The sequence below is a fragment of the Eretmochelys imbricata genome, chromosome 9, assembly GCF_965152235.1.
Source record: "Eretmochelys imbricata isolate rEreImb1 chromosome 9, rEreImb1.hap1, whole genome shotgun sequence".
NCBI lineage: Eukaryota > Metazoa > Chordata > Testudines > Cheloniidae > Eretmochelys > Eretmochelys imbricata.
Genome location: NC_135580.1, coordinates 24033078 through 24058444, shown reverse-complemented (window position 1 = coordinate 24058444; position 25367 = coordinate 24033078). Strand labels below are relative to the sequence as shown.

At 40.0% G+C, this 25367-nt stretch overlaps 1 protein-coding gene across 2 annotated transcripts in view; it reads right to left on the bottom strand.

Annotated features, from left to right (window-relative positions):
• Positions 1–25367, bottom strand: part of VEPH1 (ventricular zone expressed PH domain containing 1) — a 147844-nt gene that overhangs the window by 77652 nt on the left and 44825 nt on the right. For both annotated transcript variants that reach the window (XM_077827020.1, XM_077827021.1), the window contains exons 5-6: positions 23303–23512; positions 11474–11694 (exon numbers count right to left, since the gene is read on the bottom strand). In XM_077827020.1, coding sequence (XP_077683146.1) covers positions 11474–11694; positions 23303–23512 — 431 coding nt within the window. The remainder of the gene's footprint in view (positions 1–11473; positions 11695–23302; positions 23513–25367) is intronic.

The window sequence follows — 25367 nt, the reverse complement described above, 5'->3', positions numbered from 1 at the left end:
ATCATGTTTACTCCAGCAGTGCCTAATGGCCAGCCAAGAATGGGGGCCGATTGTGCTGGGTCTGCACAAACCCGGAGTAGTAGATAGTCCTTGCCCTGAAGATCTTACAATCTGAATAGACCAGACAGACATAGGGTGGGGGAAGAGGTAGACCACACGAGCAAAGCGAACTGTGTGATGGCAGCAAGTGGTATGTTAGTTCTATAGTTGTGTGTGTGTGTTCATTCTTAGGTGGGGATAAGCTGGAAAGGGAGGTGAAGGGGACAGGGCAGGGAAGAAGAGGGTAAGAGAGACAGGTGTGCAGTGAAGCAGAGGTAAAAAGACTGTGAGGGAAGGGGTGGATTGGAGCAAACAGCCTATCAGTACAGGATGAAGAAAGTCCAGTCAACACTATAGGAAGTTCCCTGAATGCCCGGTAGTCCCTTCCTTGACCGTTCCTGTTCCTACCAGCTGGAGTCTGTGGCTGGCTCATCTCTGCAGTTTTTTCCCCAAAACCTAATGGGGGGGGGGGTCATAGCGGTCCTAGAGAGAGAGTGTAAGGGGGGAAATGAGACAACAAAACTATGGGGGTAGTATGTACAGTAATTCATAGAGGGATGAGTTACCACATTTTACAAGCTCAAAACATACCTATGCCATACTTTAGCCTCTTATGTGTAATATTTAAAGATTTCTTAATATCAGAACCCTATCACAGGGTTAAAGAGTGGAGTTTGAGTATTTTTAACTTTATTCACACATTTAAACATTATATCATAATTTGAATTTTTTTAATGATCTCTTTTTCTTTTTTTAAAAATGAGTGTCCAAGTGGATAAATTATTAAATGCAAAATAGCTAGGTGTCTGGAATGTCACGGATGAGAGTTAAAATGCAATGTTGCCAAATATAGCAGAATCTAGCTAATTCATATTCAAGACTGGAAGGCCTATTGAGAATTTCCAAATATTGCAAATTATTGCTTATGAAAACAAACATATTTAACAGAAGCAACCAAGGATACTGAATCACAAAGTTTAATTTTTCATTTGTTTTGATCTAGGCAATAGGTCCTGATATAGTAATAAATATTCTGGAGACCATTTTGTAAAAGTAATGAAGTCTTAGTAATAAGGAACCTTACTACAGATTTGGCTATAAAATCTTTGCAGAGATGTAGAACAAGACTTAATCTCACCTATTGTTATCTCTCTATGTATCAATGGTATGCCCATTACCATGTCAACTATGTTCTAATAAAATTATATATAGCAAACCCCTGTTCATTGGGATTTTGGAGTGGGGTATTTGATGGAGCAATCAGGTTTGTGGATTAGAGGAATGTGAATGAACAAGGCTCTACAGAATTCTGAAATAAGACCAGACTCTGAGTAAACTGAGCTTGGTTTGTTTTCACCCCTCCCCACTTGGGATGTAATCCAAAGCCCACTGAACTCAATGGGAGTCTTTCCATTGACTTGAATGGACATTGGATCATGCTCTCAAAGGAAATGTTATCATAGTGTTTCTTTCATGGAAACATTTGGTTCCATTTGTCAGATGTAAACCAACAGTGACTTTGTTAAAAATATGGTTCATTATAACTCAGAAGTCCACAAATCAACAGCTTGGCTCAAACTCAACTAGCCCGCCAATACCAGGCTCCTGGGACTTTCAGGATAGCTGGTTCCATTCTTAATGGACAAAACAAAATACTCATCTCTTGGGATATCCTTGGGGGGCAGGCCTCATTATCTCTCTTATGTAAGCCCAGGCTCACTGCAGTAACAATGTCACCTTTTGACATGAAGCCATTCTTAACACGCAGAAAAGATGTAACCAACATGAAATACTTCACTGAGCCTACATACTGTGCATGGCTGAAAGACAGTCAAGCTGTTCTCTTGGCTCCTCCAGTCAAATAACAATAAAATTAACAATTGTGTAAAATCTTGGCAAAATGATTGAATACATTACTGACACTGCTGGAGTTGGCCCCGCTTACCCCAGAGCTGAATTTGGCCCAGACTGTTTTCAGGAGACAAGAGATGTAGAAATATCCAAGGAAGTATATAGAACATGTTTGCAGGAAGATTTTGGTGGCACCATATTCCTTATTACTGAATTACTTTTCAACTCTCTATGATGAGGTATCAAAATATTACACAGGTAACCAGATGATCATAAGAACAATATTTGTATTTCTATACACATTTCCCCCCCCCCCACCAGCTGCTGAGAATGTGATGCAGCACAATCCAAATACCTTTCTAAAAACACACGAAGGGTGGGATTTTCAAAAGCGTGCCATGCTGGCCTACCTCTGCTCCCGCTGCAGTCATATGGGAGGATCAAGTTTTACTACCAAGGCTCCCCAAGCAAAGACATAATCACCTCCTGAACTAAGAAGCAATGGTAGAATCTCTAAAAGACAGGTCGAATGTAAGCATAGGTAAGTATCAGAGCAATGTTCAAAGATATTGAATAGAGTCAGGGTCTACAGCCTTAAAAGCTTCAAAAATACAGTGTCACCTTACTATCACTTTCCACCTTAGAGGTAGCTAAAGTAAAGACATTCTGTGAGTGGGCAGGCACAATCTGTTAATGATTTCTCAAATCATTATGAACAAGCTGTGTGTGAGCAATGGAGATGCCCTGCTATAAGTGCTGCTGCATGTCTTGCTAAGGGAGAATTATTAGAATCAAACTTTACTGTCACTAGAACATGAGCTTTATCCAGTCAAACTTCATGACCCATATTGTTTCCAAAGCAGATAGCAATGTCACCCTACTGTACCATATCATCATATGAATTTCTTAAATACAGATACAATCCTTTACACCATAACAAACATTGCTTTAAAGATGGATAAATGGAAGAGAAAATGAAAGGCATATGAATTGTAAATGACACCATATGCCAGACTTTTCTTCTCCTATAAAAAGAAGAAATAATTTCATCCAGCCACTATATAAAAATAAACAACAAAGAGCAGTCTGGCTTGCATGCTTACTTTGTTGTTCCCAGGAATGGTGGTTGGGAAGCTTCATTAGATTCTGTATTTTCTTTTTTAAATTGACCATGACAGACTTCTAAGTTGGATCAGCACACACAAACATTCTACATTCACTTTTAAAAGTTATCTCTGGGGGTGAATGACATGCCTCTTTGTGATAGTAGGTGGCATGCTAATAGACCATCACATGATTTTAATGATACTCTCCACGAAATGCATGCAAAATACCCCATGTCAAATGATTCCAAGCCAACAGTTACTTAGAAGAAATCCGTTTTTCCTTATGGAAACATGATTCTAAAAGGAATGGGTTATTGTTCATGCACACAGATAAAAAGTCTATTGTTCTTTCACAGCACAAATACTCTGAATTGTTACTCTTGTTTAAGAAAAACTTTCTGCAATTAAGTAGTTACAGTAGCTCTGGAGCTACTGGGTATATTTCCACATTCAGGGCCTGATTCTGATCTCACTTACACTAGTACAAATCAGTGCTAAATCCAATGAAGGCAGTGGAGTTACACCGTTTAACTTTGTTCCTAACTTTTGGTCTACTTTTCTTCTTGTCCCTCATCTATCTGATGTTGTCCTTGGCTAAGCCTCTGAAATATAAAACCAGGGAATAGCGTAAGTTTTTTAAAGTTCTGCATTCGATTAAGATCTTTGTTTTATACTATGACCTCTTATACCTATATTTTTAAAGGTATGTCAACTCAGCCTCTAATTTGGCACCTATAATTGTGTAAGGCATAGCACAAAGAACTGCAGGTGCATATGGCAACATTTACGGCCTGATCCACAGCCCAGTGAAGTCAAGGGGACTTCAATGGAAAGTGCACCAAGCCCTGGGACAGCTAATTGTGATTCAGTGTGCATTCAGTCAAGGAGCTAGATGTTTACATACTTTCAGAAATAGAAGCTCTTTTATTCTAACATGAGGCCCTTGCTGAGCCTTTACACAGTGCAGCCTGATGATTTATTATCCTTTTATTCCTTTATTTATTATTATCCTATTCCTTTATCATTATTTATTCTCTACATTGTGGACTGAAGGCCAAATTCTGCCCTATATCGAAAAGAATTAAATCCTGAACAACTCCACTGAAGCCCTATGGCAACTTCGTGATTTGTCCTGGGTTTGCATTGGTGTAACATAATATTTGGCCCTGAGTCCATGTGGTCACTTTTGAAATGTTAAAACTTTGTTTTTTCAATTTTCTATATGCTCTGGTGAGAGTCAAACACACATACACAACCAAATATTAGAAAAGCAATATATGTCTCTCACTCTCCCCAGAGGTTTCTTCCACTCAGCAAAGTGCGTTCTTTCAGTTTAGAATTTTGTGGGAAAAGATTGAAAAATATTTCATTGACATTTTAACGAAAAATGTCTTCTGCTTTTCAACCAATTGCACCAGACATGGAGTAGCGTAGGGATATCATAACATTTCAGTGGGTGGAATACCTTTTGAGCCTTCCTGGTATTACTAATTTATCAAGTGAACAAACATGATCTAGATCAATAATTATTAAACTCTTCTATCAGATGGTTTGTGAAGCCTCCCCTCCTTCTACTGCTTCATTATAATTCCCACAATACAAATGACAACTGACGTTATTATTCCCCTTTAGTTACTCTTGGACTACTTTCCAACACATGCATGTTATTTCACATGGACTTATTTTCTATTCCCAGTTATATTCTCCAGTAACTTTAATCAACTCTTTGCAAGAGCGAGCGCCAAGACTTTTAAAGGTGTTTAGGTGTTGCTGAACTCAGCACTGCAATGCCTGAGGATCCTAAAACCCATTTTCAAAAGCGATTTAGGCACTTAGGAGCCTCTATCCCATCAATGTCCATGAGATTTAGGCTCCTAAATGCCTAAATCGCTTTTGAAAATGAGCTTTAGGATCCTCAATCAGTTAGGCATTGCAATACTGAGCACAGCAGCAACCCCTAAATACCTTTACAGATCTGGGCCTCAGATCTATTTTTTGACCAGGCACTTTATCACCAGGTGAGTTGCATAAATTTCTCACAGCTTTCCTTAAAAATGATTCAGTTCCATGGGGCTCCTCTCTTTTTTACTATTTAACTCTCTCCAGAATGCCAATTAATTGTTTCTTGAATGACCCCAACATTTTGGCTTCCACTCATTATCATGCCTCCGAGGCCATTCCTCACATTTATGAGCTTGATGACATCTGTGTTGAATTTTATCATAGAAGTAGTTTCCCTTTCTGTCCTCTTGACCTGTCACATTCCACATAATGGTATTTATACAGCTCTCAGTAAAAATAGCAACTAGTGTACCTTCGCTGTAAACTACACTAAATATCATTTGAACTATCCTCAGTGGGACAAATACTGGAACAGTCAAAGTACTTTGTTACGAGGTGCATTAGAAAGAGGTTCGTGGTGCTGGTGATGGAGGGTTAGAAAAACTTATTTAGACATTTGAAAATACTTTCTCCCTATTTATTTTGTCCATTTGGCAGCTACTAACTTGTGGGGAAAGGGGCAATTTCAGTAACTGTTCCTGTAGGCTTTTCTGTTTATCTTTTGGACTAAACTCAGTTGATAAAACATACCACCTTACTTTTAAAGAGAACTTTTGGTTAAATGAAGCTTGGTTACATCCCCTGGCAGGGCCAGATTAAGGCAGCCCCAGCTCCTGGAGTCATGTGAGTACATCAGACTCTCAGCTTTCTTTTTTATTTATTTTTTTTATGTAGTCTTCATGGTCACTAAGGACAGCTTGAAAATGTAACTCAGGTGTCACCAATACAGTGATGTCTGTCTCAGTCTGAAACAATAGCTCTAAGAGGTGTGAACTGCCCCAGGCATCTCAATGGGACATTTACTCTAAGACCCACTACTCTGGGGTACCCTGACAACACCACGCAAGCAGAGGGCTCTATGAGGTAGGAAGGCAAGGGGTCCCAAAACCCAAGCAAATATAGCTAAACTGCTGGGGTAAATGCTAGAAGAACCCCTTGTTGCCACCACCATCTCCTTAGGGAAAAGAATGAACTTCTGCTGCCACTCCTGGTGTGTGTGTGGGGAGCAGGGGTGAGGGGCCCCACATCACTATCTCAGTCTGTTTGGAGAGAAGAGAGCTCCCGTGCCACCACATCTTCAAAAGAGGGCAGGGCTAAAACACAGAGCCCCGTGCCATGTCTGTGCCTCTGGCCCCGGCTTGCCTTAATCTGGCCCTGTCTCCTGGACTTGCACTGTCCCTCTTCACAGTGTTCCGGGTTCCCCAACCCCAGTGGATCAATAAGAAGCTACAAGCAACTTCTCCAGAGCTAACCAGCAGGCTTCACAGGCCCTACTCCAGGTTCTCCAAAGTCAGCTGGCTGCAAAAGCTTCACTCTGAGCTCCCAGAACCAGAGCATAGTGAAAATAAGGCCAACTGGCTTCAGAGACTGGCTGGCTTTAAAGGGTCTGTGCCACATTCACCCTGCCCTGTCCCTGGAGGATTCCAGCCAGCAGGTCATGAAGAAATAGACCACTTATGGTTATTCGTTACTGTGTTCTAGGTTTGGGGGACCCAAAGAACAGACTTAGGATCTAGAGATGAAATCCTGGCTCCATTGAAGTCATTGGCAAAATGCCCCATTGATTTCAGTGGAGGCAGGATTTCACCCCTAGATGTCAGGAGTGAGATCCTTTAAGATCAGGAGGGGTGGTGAGCAGGTTTTGAGGACTGCACATGAGGTTGACAGGACCCAGACCACAGACTTCAGAACCTGCTGAGGCAGCTCCCCCAGTGTTCTGGAGGATTGAGACCTCCCCGGAGTCAGGTCTGCTCCCTAGTGCTTTTTGCAGTGTTATTGTAGCTACGTTTAAACCCAAGAAGACAAAAAAATCCAGTTCTTTAACTTTGGGAGGGAACCTGACCGGAAGATTGGTCAGCAATGCTGATGGAAGCATATGGTAAGAATTTTACCTTAAACCAAGCGTAGTTTGTAAAGTTTTAGCAGTAGAAAGCATTTTATCATTATTTTTCTTGTAACCATTTCTGATTTTAATGCCTTAATACTTGTACTCACATAAAACCTATTTTTTGTAGTTAAATACACCTTTTTTTGTTCTTAATCAAAATTAATCCAGTGTCGTGAACTGTGTGAGTAACTCCATTTAAGAAGGCAAGTTGTTGTATATTATTCTCTTACAGGGACAATGGACCTTTGTTATCTGAACTATCCAGGAGAGGGTTGGACAGTGTAATACAGAATACACATTTCTGGAGGGAAAATTCAGGTCTGGGAGTGTGTTGGGTTTGTGGTAACCCAGGCTGGTAGAAGCCAGAGTGTGATTGGAGCATGTTGGCAGGCTGCAGCTGTACACAGACACTCAGAGTGTGATGTGCATGGTGGAAGGCTGTTTGTGAGCAGCCCAGGTGGGAGCTACAGCAGCAAGGCATTGTAAGGCACCCAAGGTTCAGGGCAGGGGTGACACAGACCTTCTCTGGTGTGGATTGCACCCCAAAAGGTCATAGGGAACTAATATCTTTTACTGGACCAACTTCTGTTGGTGAAAGAGACACACTTTTGAGCTACATGAGTGCTTTTGTTTATTATCTTAGACCAAAAGGGCTAGATTGTGACTAGCCCTGCGAGGGCCTCATTTTGTCCCTCAGATGCCATGATGAGATGGGAGATGTTATGAGAGAACTCTATGTCTGTACAGATGTGAAGAGTTACTAGCTAAGGTGCCAATAGAAGGCATTCATGAACATGTAGCATAGTTTCTAGGTTTTGTAGGACAGATCAAACTTGTTGGTGTCCACTGCAAATGTCTTCCTTTGTGCTGTTCTTTACATCAGCTCTTCATATGATTCAGGGGTTGATCCCATCACGTGCTCTCTGAATCAAGGGCTGTGAGGCAAGGGCTAACATCAGTAGAGATGTATTTATTAATCAGGTGATCTTGTTAGCTAGTCTACCTAAGAAAGGGTGAGGAGGAATGAGGGAAGGGTCATGGAGTCCCCCCACCCCCTCCCCAGTGACGCTAAGATGGCACTGGAAGAGCACAGGTTGCCTGCTTGCAAAGCCTGGATCCTGGCCTGTGCTCCCTCAGCACTCATGGTGATGCACCTGCAAGCTAAGGCCAAAGAGTCACAGTTCAGCCCTTTCATCCAACCAGCCTCAGCACGCATCAGCCTCCCTGACTGATTTCAGCCAAGCTCTGGGAATGGAGTTACTTCTGGTGACTGCTTTGCCTAGAGAAAACAAAGCACCTTTTTGTGTGACCCACAGAAATAGCAGTAGCTGTTTTTGATTTCTCTATGATGGAAAGGTGAGGGACAGTACTGTAGGTCATGTTTTGTGCATTAAATCCTTCCTAGTGTCCCTTTCTTCAAAGTATACGAAATGGGGAGCACTGCTCTCAGTCTGTGAGCAACAACTGAACAGAAGGTGTTTAGCTGGTTTATTGTTTTTTGTTTTAAAAGCTGGACATATCAAATCTTGTAAAACAATCCAACAACTGTGCAGAGCTAATCACTGGGCCATTTTAAAAAATTGCTGGATGCATCAAATTATGTAAAATATACTCCTAGCGAAAGTAAAAGAACATAAGAATGGTCACACTGGGTCAGACCAATGATCCATCTAGCCCTATATCCTGTCTTATGACAATGGCAAATACCAGGTGCTTGAGCAGGAATGAAGAGAACAGGGCAGTTATTGAGTGATACATCTCCTGTTGTCCACTCCCAGCTTCTGGCAGTCAGTGGTTAGGGACAACCAGAGCATGGGGTTACATCCCTGACCATCTTGGCTATTAGCCATTGATGGACCTATCCTTCATGAACTTTTCTAATTCTTTTTTGAACCCTTTTATAGTTTTGGCCTTCATAGTGTCCCCTGGCAATGAGTTCCACAGGTTGACTGTATGTTGTGGGAAGAACTACTTCATTTCTTTGTTTTAAACCTGCTGCCTGTTAATTTCACTGGGTGAGTCCTGGGTCTTGTGTTATGTGAAGGAGTAAATAACTCTTCCTTATTCACTTTCTCCACACCAGTCATGATTTTATAGACCTCTATCATACCCTGAGATGTTTCCTGAGATGATCATTTTAGTATGAGATACTATGACCTGGGGCACTATATTCAGAGTGCAAACTTCAGTAGACATGTCCAAGGCAGTTACACGCCAAAAATCCAGCTACAGGTAATGTTAACTTAGTTTCTCAGGAAGAAGAGTTTTTTAAACTTTTGCATTATCCAGTTACAGCACCCAATGAGTGTAACTACATTTTCTAGGTCCTTCTCAACCTTCTCCCTTAGTCTCTTCTCCCAGACTTGGATACAATATCGGGTGACCAGATGTCCCAATTTTATCGGGACAGTCCTGATATTTGGGGCTTTTTCTTATATAGGCTCCTATTACCTCCCACCCCCGTCCCGATTTTTCACACTTGCTGTCTGGTCACCCTAATACCATACCACTTCCACATAGCTCCTGAAATCTAGAATAACCCCTCTCTTCTCAGGTGCCAAGCAACCTCTTGCTATTCTATTCAGATTATTATACTGAGCCCAGCACCTTGGTATCCAAACACTTTCCAGCAGTGCACTAAGTAATATGATTAGCTACAAATCTCCCACAAATCACACCTAAAACACACTTTCACCTTTCAACACTGATCTCTGCTTTGGTGCTGTCCATCCCTATTTCTGCATTTGATCTTGTAAGCTGCACATTGTATTTGGCTGAGTTAGATTGTAAGCTTCTATGAGTAGGGATATTGTTTATTATATTACGTGTTTGTCAAACATTCTGTACACCTGCAAGGCTCTTGACATGAAATAATCCAGTGGCCAGTTCATGTATGTTGATACAAACCTTATGCCTTTCTCTTCTGTTGATGTCCCCACATGAGAAGCTAGTCACACACTTAGAAGCACAGTGACAAATTCAAGTCTGGGGTAATTCCACTGAAGTTAGGTCCATATTGTTTATTTTATTTCAAGCAAAGGCTTTTCAAGCTCTCAAATGAAAGTCACAGGGATTATTTTCACTCCACATTAGAAAATCTGAGCAATGCCTCCTGTCAACTGAGCTAATACACATGTTATCTGGAGGAAGGTATGGTGAAGCCTCCTCGTGAGATACTAAAAGTTAAAATAAATACTTGAAAATCTGTGTATTAAGTTACTTCTGATAGGAGAAGGGACAAAAGTCTTAGAAAACAGGAGTGCCCCAAACACTGAGCAATGTATAAGTGTATGAGCAGAATCATTATTTGATATTTCTGCAATGGTCCTAAAAATAATTTTCTTTACCTCCTCCCTTAAATGCCACGACATTTCCCTTATCACTGCCAGCTATAACTCCTTCCAAAGTGGTACACTTCCTATGTTGTGAAATTCTTTGTAGCAATTCCTCTGCCATTAGAGATAATGCCCTTGGCCAGGATTTTCAAAAATGCACTTCTAAAGTTAGACTCCTAAATCCACATGGCACCTGAATAAGTGACCTGATTTTAAAAAGTCCTAAGCATATAGTAGAACCACAGACTTCACTGGGAGTTGGTGCGTGCTCAGGACTTTTGAAAATCAGATCACTTATTCTGCTGCCTATATATGGAGTTAGAAGTCTGTCTTTGGACTCCTGTTTTGAAAATCTTGGCACTTGTCTTCAGGATTCCCTTAACCCTTCCAGATGCCTCCTTGACTCTCCCCTCTGATGTTTTCCAGCTCTCTCTGAGACTACCGCTGTACTTTCTGATCTTCCTCACTACTGCTGAATGGTTGTCTGGTTCTTCATGTTTGATTAGGGAATCACAAAGTAGAGTGGGGAAAGCCCTACCAAATCTACTCCAGTCCCTTGCCAACTCCAGATTGTTCATATTCTTCAGTGTTTTGCTCAACCCAATATAAATGACTCAGATGACTGGGCTTCCAGCACTTCCCTAGCAAAATTATTCCACCTTTTAAAAGGCCTTGATGTCTCTTACTCTGCAATTTGTTATTTAGTCCTTTAACCATTTAACTGCTTTTCAGCCCTTCTGACTGGTGGCAATCCTCCTCTCATCATATTGGTGTATTTTGGAGGGTGCAAAATAGAATAGATACTAGTACCATCCCTCCTTCCTAGATTCATAGGTTTTAAGGCCAGAAGGGACCATTCTGATCATCTAGTCGGACCTCCTGCACAACATAGGCTATAGAATTTTGCCAAGTGCTTTCTGCATTAAGTCCTGTTTGAACTAGAGCAGGCCTTCTAGAATGGCATCCAATTTTGATATAAAATTGATTGAAAGTAAGTTTAGAGGTGGCAGCCTACAGTGATGATAGAGGACCTCTGATATCCTGACTTTACTGAAGTTCCCTGCAGGTACTTGTATATTAGCTCATTACTAATTGAGTACATTTAGCATAATTGTATACTCCTGTCACTCATCACACCGTGACACATGTCTCCACTTATCCAGATATAAGATTAATACAGAAACTAGTTTTACCTGCTTCCTAATGTGGTGTAGTTTTCCAGTTGTCTGATCAGAAGCTTGGCTATGGCAGTGAAACTGTTACTCATACGGTAGATATCTCTGCTCTGGTTGCCCAGAATATTTGAGAAGGTGTCGGTGATGTCCTTAATCTCCAGCAGAAGAATATGGTGAAACGAGTGTTCCATGTTGGCCAGCTGATTTACCAAATAGATCAGACACATCCTGGCTCTCTCCTATCCATTAAAAGAAGATAAATCCATTTTAAAAGGAATGCCTTTAATATTTGTTTAAAACTAAAGCCGATTGTGTGTATGTTACTGAGAAAAGCACAAAGGAAACGTGCAGTGGTTGTTTCCTGGATTACTGAGAAAAGGACAATTGCATCAACTGATGACATTATTTTTACATTAAGTTCCTTTTATTCTATATTATCTATGCTGGCCTGACACCAATACACCTGACTTACAATTTACAGCTGTAGAGAGAGACTTGAAGGACAAACTCCTGAAGACATTGTTTTCAGAGTGGCAGCCTGGCCCAGTGGGTAGGGCACAGAAATAAGAATCAGGAGACATGGGCTCTATCATTGACTCTGCCACTGGTCTGCTGTGTGAACTTGGGAAGATCTGTTTACCTTTCTGTCCTGTATTTCCTCTCCCCCCTGTTGTTTGTTATGCTGTAACATCTTCAGGGCAGGAATTATTTCTCATGATGGGCCTGGTTCTCATTTACACTAAAGCCCCTCTGGCAGCATGAAGATTTATACCTACTTTAAGGCCCCTTTGCATTACCAGAGTGCTGTAAAGGGCTTTAGAGAATCTGGGCCAAAATAGACATTCACTTAGAAAATCTTCCCGTAAATAACTTTAAGGAAATGCACAATTTAGGTGAAAAAGCCCTATATACTGTTAAACAGCTGGTAGTTCATTTGCATAACTGTAGAACAACATTTAAAATGATTGTACAGCGCAAACAGCAATTTAACAGCATACAGAACATTATCACTTTAGTTATGCATTTCCTTAAAGTTTTTCCATGTGAATGTCTGGGTTTTTTTAAAGGATTATTAAAGTGTCTCCCATCTAATTTTACTGGGCTCAGAGCTGATCGGGGCTATTGCATTTGTACACTTTAGCAGTGTCTAAACTAACCAGCCTCACCCTGTATGAGGGTTCTATCAATCACTGCTATCATCTTGAGCCTGCTCTTGCTTCCACTAAGCCAGTGAGAGTTTGGGCATTCAGTAGACACTGTCGCAGATCCTAATATAATTCCTCAGGTAATGATTCATAGATTCATAGATATTTAGGTCAGAAGGGACCATTATGATCATCTAGTCTGACCTCCTGCACAACGCAGGCCACAGAATTTCACCCACCACTCTTACAAAAAAAAACCTCACACCTATATCTGTGCTATTGAAGTCCTCAAATTGTAGTTTAAAGACCTCAAGGAGCAGAGAATCCTCCAGCAAGTGACCCGTGCCCCATGCTACAGAGGAAGGCGAAAAACCTCCAGGGCCTCTTCCAATCTGCCCTGGAGGAAAATTCCTTCCCGACCCCAAATATGGCGATCAGCTAAACCCTGAGCATATGGGCAAGATTCATCAGCCAGATACTACAGAAAATTCTTTCCCAGGTAACTTGGACCTTACCCCATCTAAAACCCATCACAGGCCATTGGGCCTATTTACCATGAATATTTAATTACCAAAACCATGTTATCCCATCATACCATCTCCTCCATAAACTTATCGAGTTTAATCTTAAAGCAAGATAGATCTTTTGCCCCCACTACTTCCCTCGGAAGGCTATTCCAAAACTTCACTCCTCTGATGGTTAGAAACCTTCGTCTAATTTCTAATCTAAATTTCCTAGTGGCCAGTTTATATCCATTTGTTCTTGTGTCCACATTGGTACTGAGTTTAAATAATTCCTCTCCCTCTCTGGTATTTATCCCTCTGATATATTTATAGAGAGCAATCATATCTCCCCTCAGCCTTCTTTTAGTTAGGCTAAACAAGCCAAGCTCCCTGAGTCTCCTTTCATAAGACAAGTTTTCCATTCCTCGGATCATCCTAGTAGCCCTTCTCTGTACCTGTTCCAGTTTGAATTCAATACTATACTATACTATAGTTTTTTTCTCAAAGATATTCTGGGATCTCCTCCTTGCAATTGGTAATATCTCCAAGTGTAATAAAAACTACCTATATAAATGTTGTTCTTATAGAGATATGTGTTAGGATCTCCTATATATATATATATATATATATATGTATTAGTTCTGAAAGTGTGTGTGTATGTCTATTTATATCAGATCCTAAAGTATATCTCCATGAGATGTACCAAGGTTTCTCTGTTTTGTTAGGATTGCTCCATTAACTGTAATACATTCAAACTCCACATTCATCAAAACATTAGAGGGACAAGTATTGAGAAAAGTGCACAGGAGCCACAAATTGCACCAGTACTAGCCAGGTCCAATGAAACAGACTCAAGACCAGATCATCTTGACACTCAGTTGGTGTAAATGGGTGTAGTTCCATTGAAATCACAGTCTATTCAGTACATACTTTACAAGTTGTTATAAAACCAGGACGAAATTTTGCTTTCAGGATCTATAGTAAATAAAAATAAAAACATTGTAGCAGAATCCAAAACTTCTTTTTTTATTTCCCAAAAATTAGCAGAACAATACTCCGCGTGTACTTCAGTGTAATGACATTCTCATGTCTGTTCTTCTTGGGCTATTTAAGAAGGAAAAAAAATAATAATTTCCAATACAGCTGGGACATGAAAATACTGCATGAAAAATATTTATAAAAGAAAAACTAGTGGACTCATTTCAAACGGAGCAGTATCTCATATACTGCACAGTGACTACACAAAGGATGAGTTGTTTCTTCTCTTCAAACATCTATTAAAAGCTAACCATAGCGAATCTATCTGTTGAAAAGCTATGGTTTGACTCAGTGCCTTTTTCTCTTTTCTTTATGGGTCTGAGAGATCTTAACTTTTTGGTATATATTCACTAATTTATTTAGAAGACATTCCTCCCTTCAGGAGATAAACAAGGGCTCAATTAACATCTAACACACATTTTTGGTTTCCTAAACAATATTTGCAGCAGACATAACTGGAATGGAAGTTTCCACCATTTTAATGATATTTTGATCCAGCTGGAATGATTCCAGCAATACTAAAATGCTGCTGTTTGCTCAGAAAGGGGTAGAACAATAAACTGTAGCTAGTAATATAATACATAATTATTATACAAAGCAAAACTACAGTGAAAAAACTCAGCATGAAAGCAGCCATTATCTCTGCCACAATTTAGATTAAAAACTCCTCATAAAATGTATTTAGATGTAAATAACCATTGCTTTTTAAGCTTGATTATTTTGTATATTTATATGCTTTACCAAAAGCATCTCTTGCATTTTATGGTATTACATTACCTGTTGTGGGGGAAGATTTTAAATAAAGAAATCAAGATAGGCAACATTTTAAAAATATTTGCTGTGTGGAATCAAGCAGGATCAGGAGACTAGAAAAGAAACCCTGAGTAACTCCAGATACATTGGTGAGCTGAAAACTGTATTGGCTCAAAACACTCAGCATTTGTAGGATTCCTAAAAATGTCCGATTGACTATCCTGCCCAAACTGGAGATACTTTACTTTTGAAAAATTGCCAATTAAGGGTCAAGTTCTGCCTTCAGATTCATACATGAGCCTCCCACTAAAGTCAGTGGAATCTGTGTGTGTGAAAGGAGGACAGACTTTAATCTAAGGGGATGTATTAGGCTTTTCTAGCAAGATCTCGTTTCTTTAGGGGTTCTACCTAAACTATCTGGGTACTGAATACATTTTAGTACAGCACAAGAAGTTGCTTCAAGAAGCTAGAAGGCATTACAGTACTATCTATCTACCTTTACAGTCTATACCCAAAAAGGGCCAAATCCTGAAATCCTTGCCCACTCATTCAAATAAACCTCCCAGAGGAAGGAACTAGGAGTAAATAAATAAAGACTTCAGGATTTGGATCAGGACAATTAATAGTAAAAATACCTTAAGCAAGCTGCCTTAAACTCCCAATAAACTGTAAACAAATAGAAAAATGCCAACAATACCTTTGTTATTCCAGTTCTCACCTATTTTCTTCATATGGTATTTCTGTGGTTGATTCTCCTCTAAGTTTAACTGACCTATGCAAATGGCATATCTGTAACAAAGCTCCAACTCAAGCTATTTTATATAAAAAAGGTGAAAAATCACAAAAGAGACATATGTAGAATGACTATCAGGACACACAATATTTGCATCACCAAGGTGAGCTGCAAGATAAGAAGGGGTCATCAGTATATGTGCATGGGTAGTAGTTGTTTTATTGCTTATACATCTCTGTTGCAAACCACCATCAGAATAAATTAGGCTATTTCCTTTGGTCAGTTGCTGCAATGTTTATGGCTAAACAGCTATGCTTGCACGAGGTTATTACTTCTTTATTTTTATTGGGTGCATTAATTATTCATTTTCTAAATACTTGACATCTGTTCAGCTTTTATGTTGCCAGCTGTGTGTCTGCTTATTTTATCTTTAGTTGATTTCCTGCACTGTCATAAATAACATCCATAGGTTATAGATGAGTGGAATTTTTGAAGGATTCAAAGAAATGAATTTGTTCTTCAAAAAGTCTACCTCCAGCTGAGAGTCGGGCAGCTTCAGGAGCTCTGCAGACATCAAAACAGCGCCACCGCCTCTGCCTGCTCAATGTCAGAACCTCTGAAGAGAGCTAATGCACTATTTTAACAAAATCTTGGGAAGAAAACTGGAGTATGAGTTGAGGACCACCGTGTTATTATGGGAGACCAAAAAAGGTCCCCTGATGAACAACACAAAATATCTCCCCAAAGCTTTCAAAACCTGCTTAACCCCCTAAGAGGGACCGTGTATACAGACCCCAATCCACCCTACAGGGCAACATATTACACTGTTACTAAAATACCATTCCAGCCCACTTTTTTTCCTTTTTAAATATCAGAGCTAAACATCACATTTTAGGTTGCATACACAAATTATACCAGGCAGAATGATACTACTGAGATGCTGTGACTCACCAGTACTGACTAACCAGTACTGATGCCCAGTACCAAAACTTTCAGGAACAACATTAGTAAATTGTATATTTTACCCCCCACTCCCAGAATTCAGGAATGCTCAAACTTCCAATAACAACATGCAATGCACCGTTTGGGCAAAGACCAAGGATTAGATTCTGTACAGTACAGAACTTACATGTCAGGAGGTGAAGGGTGAAGGTAGCTTTAAATCACCCTTGCAGCCTCCTGAGTCTAGGCTACTCTCCCCACTGCAGGCCCCAGACATAATTTAGACAGACTCAGGGGCCTGTCTAAGTTAGAGTAACCTCCGTAGGCTGTGCCGCATCTCCATAGTGCTCTGTGCTGCAGCCTCATCTCCAACACACCCCTCCTGCCCCCAACCCCACCCTGGACATGCTGCTTGCAAGCCAGACACACCAGTGGTTGTAGGGGAGTCCTTGAAGGACAGCCTGTAGCTATCCTCCTTACTTCCTGCACCAAGGAATTCTTCCCTAACCAGAAGCTGGGTGTGTAGGACCCCATATGACACTCTGGCCCTTCTTCCCAGCGAAAAGTAGCCACAGCAGGAATGAGAGTCTGACTCTAAGCATGGACAATTTCAGGCCAAAAAACTGAAGCTGGATGTTTCAGAAGGTTATAAGTGTGTGTAACCAGGCAGCAGATACTGGCAAATTGTTTGGGAGCCTTAACAATGCACCATCTGGCCTGAGTACAATATGAAATACATCAGTGTCTCCTGAACCTATCGAATAATGTGGTTCAGAGAAGAGTCAGTAAGTAAAGGCAAATAAGCAGGACACACAGCCAGGTCCAAAGAACATTCCTCTTCCTGTCTGTACTGTTCCTAACCCAGTTGGCCATTTGCATCAGGATAGACAATTTCCATTACCTAGGACAGCGGCTCTCAAACTTTACCAACCCGAAGACCCCTATTTTGATCTAATTTTTTTCACAGACCCCCAAGGTCCCTGCTCAGCCCCAGGCCCTGCCCCCATTCTCCCCTTTCCCCCAAAGCCCCACCCCTGCCCCTCCTCTTCCCTGCCTCTTCTCTCCCATGAGCGCGCCCCATTCCCACTCCTCCCATTCCCTCCCAGTGTCTCCTGCATGCCGCTGAACAGCTGTTCCCCAGTGTGCAGGAGGCACTGGGAGGGAGGGGGAGGAGCAGGAGTTGATCAGTGAGGCCCAGTTTGAGAAATGCTGACTTAGGACATTTTTTAAAAAGCAAAAAAAGAAGGGAAAAGGAGTTGCTTGACAGTGTTGGAAAGTTCACCTTTGCTTGTTCCTTCTATAAATGTTTTTCAATATCTAGTGAAAGGTCTGCCAGATGTCACTGGAAAAGGACAAACAAGTCAAATGTATGTCATCCCTTCAAATACTCAATGTTCATGGCTACATAGCCAGACTGTAACTAAACACTACACTAAATCAGCATGTTACAGCTAGTTAGAAAACAAGACATATGACACAGGAAATAACTTCAGTTACTAAACACGTAACAGAAGATAAGTTCAGAGGAAATACACCACAGGTATATGCCCCAGGCTGAGACAGAAGAGAGTTTGGTAGCTATACCTCTACATATAATGACAGATGAAATATATAGGAAAAATACTCAGCAAATTGTTTCTTTGTAAACTGATTTATTACTGTTTAATATTTCAGTCTCTGTATGAGATGTAAAATCCATCTAGACCATTAATCCCTTATACTTGGTATTGGTATAAATCAACTGAAGTGCCAATGTACTGATTAAATGTTGTCACTTATAAGGAGGTTATTACGAACCACTGCAGCAAAGAGGCTGTAGCAGAATGCCTCAGAAAAGTGGTTAAAGCAATACACATCTGCTGGGATCTGTGACGCTCTCAAATGGGAGAAAAATGGTCTAATGGACTAAATACAGAACCTGAATCAAATGCCTCAGTTCTAATTACAGCTCTGCTAGTTTTAGGTTTAATTAGTTAGAGATTGTAAAGCTTTTGTGTGATGTGAGCTGCTAAGAATTGTTTGTAGAAATGAACAAATGCTGCATGGGATTGGTCAATATCAATTGCTGGGGAAGGTTAAATTTACTAGGTTCCCTAACCATGCTAAAAGGCAGCAACAAGCTAATTTTGGCTCACTCTGCCCTGCTAGCCTGGGTTTTTGACATTAATGGCAGATATACTTGCTGAGCTGAAACAGAGGTCTGATTTAATTCTCATAAGATTCGTTTAATTAGATCTAATTTAAAATGACCCAAACTCTATTAGAAATAGTAAACATGATTTCTTCTTGTGCTCTTTCCACCATTGTGGGCAGACAGCTATTGCCTGTCTGTTGTGACACTATATACTGCAAATCAAGAGCCAAAAGACAGAATTTGCCCTATTGCAACAAGTGAAATCAAACCAAAAAAAAATGACTTTTGCTAGTATATTTCACTCAGTCTATTATTAAACAAAAGTGACATTCTTAGACTAGAAATGCTCATAGAGATGGTATATACACCACTTGCTGCCCCTCTCCCCATCACCACCACGTGCATTCTAAAAAAGTCATCAATTGATTTTCAAATACAGCTGGTTATACTGACACTTAAGCAAGGTACAAACAATTACATGGAGCCTTGATTTTTGGGCCCCTGCATTCTGCACTGATTTATCAGCCCTCGCATGCTTAATCTCCCCATCAACTAACTGGATCGTAGAGGCAGAATACACCTCCAATCCCTGAACTCATCCCCTGAACCAGAATCTAAATGGTCACAGCCCAATTTCCCCCTTCCTCTCCATCAGACTCTCGCCTTAAATAAAAGCAACTACCTAACCTAAGTTTATGGGAATGACAATTCCCCATCCATCAAAACAGTTGCATGAAGGAGCATTTTCCCATAAACTTCACTACATTCCTGGTGTGTTCTTATCACATCAATTTATCCTTTGCAACACTAGTGATGGACAAAACATAGCTAGATATAACTTGAGTCTGTCTGAAGTACACCGGGGCAGGCAATGTACAGTATAACAGAGACTCTGTTGGGCTAAGCCAGCTGAACTGCACCTTCATCTTGATGACAAATCATTTATCAGAGCTTGCAGTCTTCCCTTCTAGTTCTGCCTATGACTCCTTCCTCATCAAACATATTTATTACTTCTGTGTGCTGATGTCTGTCAGTAAGCTGTGTGACAATCTGCAGAACACAGAGGCACAATGATGCCTCACGATACAAAAGAAATATTTTGGGATGAAGGAAGATGGGTGGTAGGAGAAAGAGTATTTACTCCAGAGATTCTTTGTAGGTCAATATCACTATTTAGGATCCTGGAATCATCTGTAGCTAAGCAAATGAAGATAATGATAACAATAATCAAATGTCATGTTTCAAGGCATAACCTAAGTACCTGCATGGGTTCAGGAAGTTTGTTTGTTTGTGTTTGTGTTTGATTTGTTTGTTTGTTTCGGGGGTGGCTGAGCACATGGTTTCAGTACTTTATGATATCTCTTTTCACCTTCCTCAGACATATTCACTATTAGCCTCTACTGGTTGCAAGGTAGAGGACAAGATGAACCCAAGGACTGGAAGTTAGGAGCCTAAATACTTTTGTGGATCTGGGCCCAAGGTCTGATCCAGGAAGGCAAATCTTATGGTAAATTCCTAACGTAAGAATGTGGAGAGCACCTGCATGCAGGACATTTGTATTCTGTCTCCTGCGGTCTAGTGGCTGAATAGTCTAACTGCATCTTTTATTTAGATCAGGTAGTCACTGAAGAACACGCTGGGTGCAGCAGTCACATTAGGAAGCTCTGCTTGTGTGTGCGTGTGCGCACCTGCACTTGGTGCTCCTGTGTGATACAATAGCAAAAGTTCTGTTTGTGCAACCTGTTTCCGTATGTTCCTTTTCCTGACTCATCTGCATTTATGCGCTCTATACAGTCCGCATTATATTTCAATTCCTGAGACGGAACACACTATAGTGGAGTTACTTTAGTGTCTTTCCATATATTTGACCCCAGGGAATCAATTGCACCATAGAAATTATTCAGAAATATGAGTTTCTGTTAATATAATTTATATGTTTTACTTTTTCGACCCTGCAACCCGCTTGCAAGAAAAACTTATGGGAGGCGCTGCAGTACTGGGCCTAAGCCCAAGATGAATCACTGAAATAAACAATGATCTTTTAGCTGAAGAAAGAAACCTAAATGTCGAGTTACATTTTTAGAAAAATGAATGCTGTTGTCTCAGGAGCAAAATACCATTATGCTGATATTTTAATGGACAATTTGAAAATAAACTTCAATAAAGGATTTCAAAACATTTAAGTTGTTTCTTGATATTCCAAAGTTATTCTACTTCTGATCTATACAGAGAGGGTCAGTTGCTATAGCCTTACTCAGACAAAGTCCAGTTGACTTCAGTGGGAGTTCTGCCTTAGTGATCTCTGTGTAGGACGTGAGAGGAGACTGTAGGATTTATCTCTTACTGGAATAAACTAATCAGGTTATTGTAACATAGGCACCACTACTATGTTTGTGAAAATGTTTACATTTACTATGTTCCATGCAGGTTCTGTCTATAATCAAATTCTGTCACAAATCTAAAAATCTGAATCATTTAGCATAAATTGTTTGAATTTAGCACAACATCAATTTTAATTTTACAGGCTATTGATTTGAAATCGAAGGAAAATGTCTATTAATAACTGTGAACGACATATAAAGCACATATGCACAGGAATGAATATAAAACCTCATTAGAATTTATGACATGCCACGTTTCTATCTAATGGCTCAGTGTCCTCAGAACACACCATGTCTTCTGAGTAGAGAGTACTTTGCAGGTTTCCGGTGTTAATCTCAGCAAGGGTTATATTTCTTAGTACTTGCAGACATCAGCAAAGTAGAAGAGCTTGTGCAGCATATGGGGTTGACAGTCACTCCACTATAAATCTAAAGATGGACTATGACAGAGATATTACAAAGTGATTGAACATACTATAGTGCTCTCCTCAACAAAACCCGATATAGTTAGTGATTTAGGACATTTAAAACAGAAAACAGACCAAAATGTCTTTGTGTGTGTGAGTGATGTTACCCTCTATTGGTTGAACCACCAAGAAGATACAGGATCTACTACTATTGTTAATAAGATACCTGTCATTTAGGAGTGGAAGAACAGGGGTTCAGTCTCCATCCTCAAAGAGGGTATGTATGAAAGAGGTTTATGTACTATAGTTATCTCTGTAGTATACAGATTAGTTACACATGCAGTCATTTATTCACTATTTGCTAATTGTGGTCTCCATTTAGAATGACATCAAGATTTCATATTAGTGAGTAAAGCACTAAAATGGGTAGTCTTAATGGTGCAAGTTATTAGCATGATATGCAAAGTCATAATTCAGCCATGCACCTCCCAGTAGCATTGTGAGCCTAGATCCTTTTGCAGCATGCTGCGAGATTACTCAAAGGAGTGGGGCCCTGTAAAAAAAATCATCCATGCTCACTCAGGCTGCCAGGAGAGAGGTGACAAGTACTGAATTAAAATCCACAGCATTAAAAAGTCAACTCTTACCCCCCCCCCCACCTCCCAACAGTATTGGAGATACTGACACTTTTGTCTGTACTTGAAAAAGGAAATGAGCTGGCAACTACAGCTAATGAATGACATTTGATGGCAGCCACCGTACCTTGTGCTATATCACATTATGGTCACAAAATAATTCCTTTAGCTCTGCAAGCACACCATACAATACAACCCTCCCATCCAAACTTTCGTGGACCTTCCTATTATACAGAGTTAAAAGACAGTGTACAGAGTTGGAATTTCCAGAATGTGTTCCCACAAATTGACTTTGTATATGTAATAATCCCATTGGTCCAGATTCTGATCCCAGTTACATCAGTGTAAATCCAGAGTAACTCCATAATGTCCATGTAGTCATTCCAGATTTACATTGGTGTTCCTGAGATGAGACTCTGGTCCATCGTTCCCAGGGAACAGTTTCAGTTTAAGGACATGTGCATAGAATATCCAATTAACTGTGAACACACAGCCAAATATTTAGATTATGTTATCCAAATAAGTTTGTATTTTACTGCCTTATTAAAACAACATTGTGGACTGTTTATTTGTTTCTTAAATTTAACAACATACAAAGGCTGTAGATTCCCCCCACCCTCCCAAATGCTCTGCCTTTAATTTAAACACTAGATATTGCAGTCTCACTTGGCTTTGCTATCTAAATAATGATCTTTTTGTGTTGTTATATAAAAGTTTTAAAATATGACTTAAGAAGAGAACAACTCCAGAACCCATAAACAGAAAAGGAGACATACTGCATCTGATGCACAGTCCTAATTCTTCTTTAGACCTTTATCTTTCCCTGCCCCCGTCCAGTAATCTTTTGTGGAAGATTGTCCTCTTCCACACCAATTCATGTCTCCCTTCTTCAGGACTCAGTACTGTATCTATATTCCTTCGGATGGCTGGACATGACTGCAGCCAGCAATTACGACACCCTGATTGATCTCTTTTGCTATCGGCTTGCCTATTCACCCTAATGTTCCACTTGTGACATAGTGTCTTATATGTACTTGGCAGTAATATTGTGAGTGTATACAAATTGGGAGGCTTGGTTGTAAGTCCAGAAGGTACTGAATGGGGCCTCTCATTTTTTACTTAGGGCCCAGCAAACAAAGGGAGGAAAACATGTTTTTAAAAAAATTAGTTATTTACCTCATCAACGTGCCCAACAGCTCCATAAATCTTTGCAGTTTGTCCAATGAGGCTTGGAAAACTCTCACCAATCTCTTTCAGCATTGGAAGAAAACTGGTCAACGTTACCGGTTCATAGCCTGATATTTCTATCAGTATATTTAGGATAATGTCATTATGGTTAGGGTCTCTTAAGTGACCAGTTAGAAAAGGAATGCATTCTTTTAGCACCTATAAAATAAAAAGGGAAAATGAATCACAAATATATTTGTAATGGAGCCAAGACAAATACTGCATATGGCAGTGATAAAAGAGCAATTAGATTTTGATTTTGAACTATGCAATCCATTTTTGTAATATTAAAGATTTTCCACCTGTGACAATCTTCACATAGCGCTCCCACTGAGGTCAAGGGGAGTTCAGTTCCACACATGGAACAAGTGTGGGCTATTGCCTTAACTTCTACATGCATAACTGCAACATTTCATAATTAAGGAAATGCTTAACTGGTGAAAACCAAAACTTTCTCCTTTTGCTAATGCTATGTTTTATTGATTAAAACAATTTGCGAATCTTTCCAGTGAGGCAGTAAGTTAAGGATTTGTAGAAATTCTTGCTTTCCCCAAGAGACTGACTAAAACTAGTGGCTGAAACAAAGACAGGAATAAGGGACAAGATCCTCATCTGGTGTGAAATGATGTAGCTCCATTTTCCTCAGTGTAACTACAGCAATTTACAGCAGCTGAGGATCTGGTCCTTAAAACTGTGAAAGATCCAGTAAGCAGTACGCAGTATGGTCAGCTACAGCAGCATCAATATTCCAGTATGTGCATGTTACTGTATGACTATTAAGTGTCTATCAATATATATCCAAGTCAGAGTGACTGTTGTCATATATTTCAGAGTAGCAGCCTTGTTAGTCTGTATTTGCAAAAAGAAAAAGAGTACTTGTGGCACCTTAGAGACTAACAAATTTATTTGAGCATAAGCTTTCGTGAGCTACAGCTCACTTCATCGGATGCATTCAGTTTACGTGATCACACACTACCATTGTAATGCATGTATGTGATGAGAAGTTGAATGTGACTGTTTCACTGGTGCATGAACTCTGGAGAGTTACTGCTCATAATAAGGAAAAATCAATACTCTGTCAACATAATGAAGATGTGCTGACAGTATAAGCTGTTAGTAATAATAAATAATACTTAGCACTTATGTAATGTGACATAGCTTCAAAGCACTGTAGAAACATGCAGTAGTTTAAAGATGGCCATGGTCGAGCATAGATAGTTACATGGATCTGGATTGAGTAATAAGGGCATGATCCTAAGTCCACTGAATTTACTGGGAGTCTTTCCACCATCTTCAGTGAACATTGGATCAGGTTTTTAAAGCATATTTGTATATTTCTTGGTTTAGGCATCATCTTTTCACAATGGCTCATCCCATTTTTACTAGGAAGTGCAAAGCAATGTAGCACATAACAATGACAGTATGAATCATGTGAGGAAAGTGTTTTGTCTCACAAGCAATGGTAAAATGGGACCCATTTGACTGAAAAATATCATGTTCTCAAAGGGAGTTACATTTCCTCTGTAACTGTATATTTATTATATGGTTTCCTTGGCTACTGTGGGGGCGGTATTAAACTACTGTTGATTTTTATGAAGATTTATTAAATGTGTGCTCTGTAAAGTAGCCAGCATTGTACCCAGTTCTAATGTTCTGTGCCTTATAAGTGTCATGCTTGTGTAAGTAGGTGTATCATTTTCAAAGCACATGTTTTGCTCTAGTTACACTCTTGCTCACTCATATTCTGACACTAGTTCATTTTAACTAGACTTTAAACATTATTTAAGCCTTTTTCGTACATCCTTATCTTCAAAAAAGAAATGTAATTATGAGAAACAATACATAACTGCCAAAGGAATAACCAAAAGTGGTAGGAAATTTTAAGCTAAAATGAGATGAGTCAGGGTGGATAGTCTCCCATTTTAGATTCTTCATCCCTGGCCAGATAACAGTGCCAGCTTTAAATACCCCCAATAAATCTTTTCTGACAGCCTAAGGCAGCCTGTACAGATTC